The 8,489-nt window shown below is 39.0% G+C and overlaps 1 protein-coding gene across 3 annotated transcripts; it reads right to left on the reverse strand.

Moving 5' to 3' along the window:
• Window positions 1–4,545: 4,545 nt before the first annotated feature.
• Window positions 4,546–8,489, reverse strand: LOC126623604 (uncharacterized). 3 transcript variants are annotated; one of them, XM_050292547.1, is made up of 6 exons: window positions 8,104–8,489; window positions 7,291–7,542; window positions 7,057–7,200; window positions 5,979–6,728; window positions 5,020–5,188; window positions 4,546–4,919 (listed from the first exon to the last, which is right to left on the reverse strand). In XM_050292547.1, the coding sequence occupies exons 1-6, from the start codon at window positions 8,212–8,214 to the stop codon at window positions 4,903–4,905; spliced, it is 1,443 nt and encodes a 480-aa protein (XP_050148504.1). In that variant the 5' UTR covers window positions 8,215–8,489; the 3' UTR covers window positions 4,546–4,902. The 3 variants fall into 3 exon arrangements, with proteins under 3 accessions (XP_050148504.1, XP_050148503.1, XP_050148502.1); XM_050292546.1 differs by lacking the exon at window positions 5,020–5,188 and having other exon boundaries at window positions 4,546–4,916; XM_050292545.1 differs by lacking the exon at window positions 5,020–5,188.

Consider the following 8,489-nt stretch of genomic DNA (forward strand, 5'->3'; position numbering starts at 1 on the left):
GCCCGTTTATCGTTTTTTTACTCATTTATCCTTTTTTTCACCCGTCTACATGTTTTTTTTAACAACTTAAAAATTACAAAATAAAAATTTGTCATAATTTTTGTTTTTTGACTATTAAACACCGTTATAAGTATATTTTAGCATACATTTCCCTATTTTAATCATTTACGTCCTCATACAATTCTAATAATTGAAATAATAGTTTACGCCTATTTCATAATTCTTGGAGAGACTTTCGATTATTGTAAAATAATAGTTTACGCCTATTTAATTATTTCAATTATGGTAAAAAAGCGAAGTTGGGGAAGCTTTGAATCCGAACTTGGCGATGTGTGGAAATATAATTGAAGTTTGGCTCTGTTGGTTGGGGTCGCAGGTCACTGGGAAGGAAAGGAGAGAGAGAGAGAGCCTGCTTCTAAAACCCCTCAAAATCCATAATTTTTTTTTAATTTTTACATATATTAAATTAAATGGGTAAATGGATATCTGTATAATCGCGGGTAATACATGTAACCGATGGATATTCGTTATAACCACGGGTAATACCCATAACCGCCCATTTAAATTTCACGAATAAATGGTTATACCCATAACCGTTTGTTCGTCTAAACGGTTACCCATAACCGTAACAGTAAACTTTAAATGGGCAGATAACCGCGGTTACCCAAACCCATGGATATTTTGCCCATCCCTAATTGGAAGCCCAACCAGCTCATTTTGCCTAGTGCCGAGTTCATTTAAATACTTTGGGGGGCGTTTGTTTGCCCTCCTTAACTCTCATTGGACTGGACTAAGGGTTAGTGAAGTCCCATGTTTAGTACCCGCTGGGACTCACTTTAATGAGACTAAAGGGGATTTGCTCCGACTATCTCCCTCGCTAGGAGGTCTTAGCGAAAGCGCCCCGTGACCATGGGACTGCTAAGCCATTCGTCTGGTATGTCCCCGTCTCCTCTCATCCGCTCTCTGCTCTTTTTCTTGAGCACCGACAACCACCATCACACCACCACTCCCAACTTCAGCGAGATACACTGCTAGCCCAACACCACTCTCTCGAGATCCAAGGAAAGCAAGCATCATTTGGCAATTTTTGGTAGAATTGAAGGGGAAGAAGAAACGAAATCAAAAGGCTTGAATTTGTTGCAGGCCATTGATGGACAAGATTTTTTTTTTTTGGGAAATCAATGATCAGGGATTTTTTTTTGGAGAAATCTAGAGATCATGCACCTTATGGAACTCTCTAGATAGATTAAAACTCACACAACCAAGAGGGGAAATCATTCATACCTGAGATAGAGTTTGAGATAGCTCAAGCTCTCTGCGTTAATGGCAGACCACCCGATGTGCATCGATGATGCGTACAACGCCGTAGGTGGATTCCCCATGTCCCAAGGGTTCGAGGTTCAGATTTTTTAGGGTTGATTTGGTCAGCATCAAGAGAAATGGTGGGGTTTCCTTCTCGTAGCTTAGAGAGAGAAAGGTTGCAGATTATTGTTGAGGAGAGAGAGAGAGAGAGAGATAGAAGTGCAGAGAAAGAAAGAGAGAAAGAAAGAGGGATCACGGGGTGAGGGACCGAAAGAGAGAAAAGGGAAGTGAGTTAGGGTGAGTCATTGAAAATATCTAAATCAAAAAGTAATAAAATAATTAAAAAGTAGTAAAAAAAATATTTAGATTTTAAAAATAATTTAGTCCGTGACTTAGTCTGATACTGCACCAAATGTTTCACTATTCTTGTCCTACTTAGTCCATGCCAAGACAGTCCAGCTTAATCCTTTAAGCTAGTCCAGTCCGAAATAGTCTGGTGCAACAAACGCACCCTTGAGGTGCAAGCGTCTTACTCAAATTTTTTTTTATTGATACAAATGATATTCCTCAAGTCAAAACACAAGACCTTGATGTAAAGGAAATATACTTTATTGCTTTTTTTTTTTTTTCGGTTACACTCGACAAGGGCAGTCGGCATTGAGAATGGGGCAACGGTGGTTAGTGCATAGCTAGGAAATATCAACAGATTTTTTTTTTTTTTTAACAAACAATAGTATCTAGACTAAGAACATAAATTGATATTTCCTTTAGGATCACATTATCACTGCTTCCCATAACGTTTGACATAAAAACTTGAAATGTTTTTTAATGATAGAAGTACTTTCTGAGTTGTGTTTCTAATGAAAGCGCTTATGAAAAAAAAAAGTACTTCTTGTAGAGGCAGTCTCATACAGACCCGGGTTTTTTAGTTAAATATTTAAGCTTTTTTGCAATTGAGAATTGGGATTTATCATATTTTGGGTTTGCCCAATTGGGCTTGATTTTTCATGGATTGTTGTTTTAGGGGAGTATCAGACGGGAGACAACATAAAGCCATTGGACCCCAAACTAAAAGTGTGCAAAGCGTTGTTCATATCCACCAAGATATGAATTTTTTACGGTCAGCTCTACCCTCTTTTGAAGGCCTCCAAAATTACACCGTGTTCGTCTCAAAGGTTTGATTTTGTTCGCTTCTTCTTTTGGTTCATAGTATCAACTTTTAACTTTTTAAACTTCAAAGTACGAAGAATTACAAAGTTGGGGTTGACTGAAATGAATCAACTTTTAACTTCCCTGCACAAGTTGTGATGGAAATGTGAATCTTCTGATTAGTTGATGATTCACTTTCTGTTTCGATGTAGGGTTGAAACCGGACACATTGTATTTTTATCGGTGTGGGCATCCTTCTATACCTGCAACGAGTGAAATCCACCATTTTCAGGACGGACCATGCCAGTTTCTGGTCCTCGGAGCTACCAGGAGAGAATAGCCCAACTACCACAATAAATCACTTGATAAGTAACAATCCTGATCGTGTTCTATCGATTGGTGATGTTACTTATGCAAACCTCTACCTCACAAATGGAGCTGGCTCCGACTGCTATTCTCGCTCATCTCCAAACTCTCCGATACACGAGACCTATCAGCCTGGGATTTCAACTTCGTGTAGGTATATGCAGAGTTTAGCTTCCAAAGTTCCAATAATTTCGGTCCAAGTGAACCATGAAATAGAACAACAGGCTGAAAATAAGACATCTGAAGAAAGCATATCATCGTCCACGTTCTACTACTCATTTAAAATGCTTGGAGCCTACATAGTACCTATTGCGTTGATACAGTGTTCAGTTGCAACGTCACGATCAAATCGCTCAGCGCGATATTTGTTTATATGGAGCAAGAGGTTTTCAAGACCTGAGTTCTTGAAGATCCTGTGACTGAGTACATATCGTCGTTGCGTTTTGTGTAGCAGACATACAGGCCTAGGCTGCAGTCTGCAGAGAATGTATATACTAGAATTATACCTCAGTTTAACCACCTAGATTATATTCTAACCGCGGGATTCAATGTGCATAACTTGCAGGTGAAGAATGAGACTTGGGCTTTAGGGACAATGGTACCGGAACCAGGACTCTGACGATAAAATTGGAGATCAAATTTGTATAGTGAGGCAGCCTGATAAATGCCGCATCCGCCATGTGTTGAAAAGTTGGAATCCTGACCTCTAATTCTCGGGGATGCTATAGAGACTAAATTTGTAGACAAAATTTTAGAAAATAAGGACATGGAAATTTATAATTGGTTTATTACTTAAGCGTTGATAAATGTGTTCATTTCTATTGATAACACATCATTTAGTTTGCAAATTTTGTCTGCCTAACATTACCCCTAATTCTCACTGGTTCCTGCTGGGAAATTTATTCTTAAGATCATAAATCAGTTGACCATGATTATCTAGGAATAAGATGGAAGGCGCAGAAAGAGTAGGATGATGGAGTTTCTCAAATGTACACTGCATTTATATATACACACACGCACATACGTATACAGGCCTTTTGGGATAAGGGATCTCAATTTTTTTTTTAAAATGGGGATTAGTTGTGAGATCCACTTTACATCGAATTTTAACGATCTGAACCATCTATTTTATAAGTCTCGATTCATAGATCATCGTTACAAAAATTCAACTTAATCCGAAACCATTTGCCTATTTAATTATCACGATGAAATTTCAATATTTCTTAAAAAACAAAGTGTACATCAATTTCTTTGAACTCAGTTAAATGCCTCAGATATTTCAAATTTAGCTAATATTTTAAAAGGATAACCTGCGAGGTGCAAGTTGAAAAATAGAGAGTTCATATCGTTAAAATTCAATGTGGCGTGGACACCCACAACTAATTCTCTTTTTATTAAAAATAGAAATCTCTTCCATTAAAAGGCTTATAGAGAAGCAGAAGAATGTGATGACGGTTACCAGTGCATAGCTAGGTCCTCCCTCTCATTTTCTTATTTTCTTTAACTTCTTAATGTCTTAAATGTAACAAGGGTGTCCAAAGAACTAAATGATATAATTCACCTGCTAAAATCCGTAGGACCAAAATGAGCCAGAACATTCTCTCTTCTAATCCTACCATTGTAAAGAGAATTGAAAACGATAAGTTTCCTTATTGGTTAAGTAAGACACTCAGGGAACGCTAGATTAATACAGAAAACAAATACATAATCTCAAAACTCAAGCACAAATAGAAAATATTAGAAAACCACTTATGAATAGAGAAATAACATGAAATATAAGATCCAGCAAACATGAAAATTATCCAAAGAGTATAACTTAGACCCTAATTATGTACAATTACTATCAACAATTCATAGGCTTCATTGCCACTCATGACTCAACTAAACAAATCATCCAGGCTAGCGGCGTCTCCTTCATCGCCTGAAGAATCATCATTGTTTGCCTCAAATGTCAGTATTAGCTCTAGAAGGTCCCGACCGGAAGATGAGTTCTCCCCCGTGCGATCCGGGCTTTCACTCTGCCTTTGCAGTGAAAATAGTTGCATCATCAAATTCTGAGGGGACGATAAGCGGTACATCCAGCCCCTAGCCTTCGGTTTCTTCTGGACACAATTATAAAATTACGACCATCATTAGCATCATGATAACCATCAAGAAAACTTCTAGCGTTGTATCATCAACATGACATTCAATCGATGCCACCTGCATAGTCATCTAAATCATCATCGTCATCTTCGTCGCAGTCATCGTCATCGTCATTGTCATCATAATCATCATCATCAAAAATATTGTCTTCTGAAAAATATTCATCATCATCCTCATCCTCCTCCTCCTCACTAGCATACCACATTATTCGGCCAGGTATCACGACCTTTACCACACAAATAACAGCAGAGAAATCAGTTCCTCTGCTGCCCATATAGGTTCTAGCATCGGTATTATAACCCTAGTCTGTATCTAATTGTTTATTAACATCATAGTACCAACATTGGCATACACACAGGCGTTTCTAGGACTACCTAGTAGGGTCAGCAACCCCATGAAGCTGCACCAAATCAGCTTTATAGACCCCACCTGAATCTCTAAGCGATATTGGGGGTTTAGAAAGAAGAGTTCTCTCCGAAGCATGTATTAAACAATAAACGCCTAAATGTCGAAAATGCAAATTATGGTCTTTTGAGCAAAAAAAAAAAGGTCGTACCCAGTGCAAGCAGGGTTTGGGAGAGGTGAATGTCGGCTAGCCTTACCCCCATTTATGGAGAGGCTGCTCCCAAGTCTTGAACCCGAGACCTACCGCTCATGGGCGAAGGCATTTGCCATCGCACCAAGTGCGACCTCTTTTGAGCAAACACAAAATAAAAATTACCACAAGTAACAAACAACTAATTGTTTTGGAATAAATGAAAATGCCGCATTCTGAGCCTCCCACTCCCATCCCATTTTCCACTTTCCCGTGAGGAGAAATGTTAATTTCAATGCCATCAACATCATCATCCGAGACTCAGAAGAACAGGTGATGCAAGCACCATATAAAAGAATATAAAAGAAGGATGAGAAAAATTTACTTTTCATAGGTCATGCAAGTTGGTCCATGAAGCAAAATCTAAACCTTAAAAGAGATTTTTCAAGTAAAAGAAATAGTTTAGGATAACAAAGCATACCTGCTCGATGTTCTGAGGCAGAATAGCTCTCTCATTGGCCTTGGGAGTCCACATCTTTATGTCATTTTCAATTCCACTGCTTGCAAGAACTGTGGTGTGAGGATGAGACTCGATGCAATTTACCACATGCTTATCCGCTTCCATAACACGAATCAGCTCCCCACCCTTTTTCTTCCATATGAATATCCGCCCACAATCAGACCCGCTCACAACATACTCACAATTAGGCCCAAAGAAGTTCACACCTTTTACTGTCTCACAGTTCCTATGACCCTTGTAATCCTGAGGACCAAATCTTTTATCAACATCCATAGTTGATGGAGATTTTTCACACTGATGATCACCACTCGTTTCACTTGCATCACTTCCCATAGAAACTGGAGAGGATGGAATTGGATTAGGTCCCAATCCCATATCTCGAGTAAAAAGATATATGAACTCATCATTATATGAGACAAGAAGTTCGCTCTGTTCTGAGAAGGCCAATCCTGTAATTCCCACTTGTACATCACCAATCAAGTGTGGTGGGCAATAGAAGTCTGCAGGTTGGCCAACATCAGATGACCCATCCCAGTTATACTTACGGATATCAAAAAGTCGTGCATATTCATCAGCACCTGCCACTGCAAAGAAATTTGGGTTTCTTGGGTCAATTGCAATTGCATTTAGATGGATGGCTGGCATGTAACTCCTATTATCAAGAGGTTTGCACGTGAAAAGTTCTGTGGCAGCATCAGTCCTCAGATCAAACTGTAAAGTAAAACCCAAGTCACATGGCTGTATAGCACAACAGAACAAGGAAAAAAAAGGCCAAGCATTTAAAAAAAAAGCACTACCAACATCACCACCATCATTAAGAATTGTAAGAGCTTACCACATAAATTTGCTCATTCTCATCTAGAAAGACTCAATGAGCCATTAAATTTTGAAAGTTTAGAAGTCAACAAAAATGCTAGAAAAGGACCTCATCCTCTTGAGTACGGTTTACCAATTTTTGGCTTGTGCAAGAACACATAACATCGCAAATTAAAAGATGGCATATTAGTGTTTATGACTAGCAAAGGAAATTATAACTCACATGTTGCACCAATCCATCTTCACCACAGGTGTAAAAAATATGAGGACTCCCAGGCTCAACGGCCAACTTATGAGCGCGGCCCATATGTCTGCCCAACAATGAAGTATTCACTTGTCCCCGCTCTAGAATTTGAGAACGCCTCACCTATAAACATCAAATACACATACTAGGATTATTTTAATGAAACATGGATGTTCCATGGCATGATGACACTGCTTTAAATAAACAAAGTACCTGCCCATCAGCAGCACAAGTAACAATTGTGCGATCATCGGTATAAGGCATGATCTTTGCTTGGAATATATTATTATTATGACCGGAATGGAAAGAAAGCTGAGCTTTCCCAGTTTCCCAATTCCATAGGATAACCCGCCTGTCATCAGAGCCCGAAACCAGAATATCACCATCGGCATTGAAGCTTACAGTGTTCACACATCCTTTATGCTTCTCTAGCTTCCGAAAGATTTCAAGTCGGAGCACGAGATCCTGAAAAATGATATCCACAACCTTCAGTACAAATGTGATATGAGCCTCTTCAACTCCATGCATGACACACCACACTCAAATTCTCCTGAAGAGATTAGAACAAGAACTCATATCCACAACCTTGAATACAAATTTCACAGCCATAACGCATCGAATTTCGCTACTATCAGTGAGTTCCTCAATACAACATAGCAAAAAAGAATAAAAATCCAACTTTAATCTAGCATCACACAAATATGATCTTAATTTTATCCATAAAAGCAAAACACACATAATCCAAAAACCCAATGCATGAATTCATTTCAACTCCCATATCAGAAATCACTAAACCAAAAGAAAAGAATCCGTTGAATATCAGAAGCGATAGAGATTGTTCTTTTTGTTCAAAAAATGTTCAAACTTCCACCATCAAGGAGACGAAAAGCTTCTTCTGATTTTGAGGAGTGAATCTATATTTCTTTTTCCTTGTCAGAAATAGATCAAATTACTTCCAATGTAAATCCGATAATAATAATGATAATAATAAAAATGGGGGATAAGATTATCCAGAGGATAAGATACCTCAGAGCCGGCGAGGCGGTGCTTGAAATTTCTGGCGGAGAGCTGGCCGACCTCCCGCTGCCAAACATTGACGACAGCCTTGTCGATGCTTGTTCGATGCCTCGTGTTCATCGTCAGAACTCGCAGTAGCAGCAATCAAATTACTCTGATCGAATTGATCGATGATCCGTAGATGATGACTCGGTGGAATCGGAGCGAGTCGCGACTGATGAAGGAGAAGATGAGATGGACTGAGGAGAGAGAGTCACCGGAAACGGGAGAAACGGAGATGAACTCACCGCCAAGATGAGAGAAAGACGAAGTCGCGAGAAAAAGATGAGGGTTTTTTTATAGGGGAAACTGGAAACAAACAGACACTGAGAAAGATTGAGATGCCAGACTAGGAA

The sequence above is a fragment of the Malus sylvestris genome, chromosome 5, assembly GCF_916048215.2.
Source record: "Malus sylvestris chromosome 5, drMalSylv7.2, whole genome shotgun sequence".
In the NCBI taxonomy this organism is placed as follows: domain Eukaryota; kingdom Viridiplantae; phylum Streptophyta; class Magnoliopsida; order Rosales; family Rosaceae; genus Malus; species Malus sylvestris.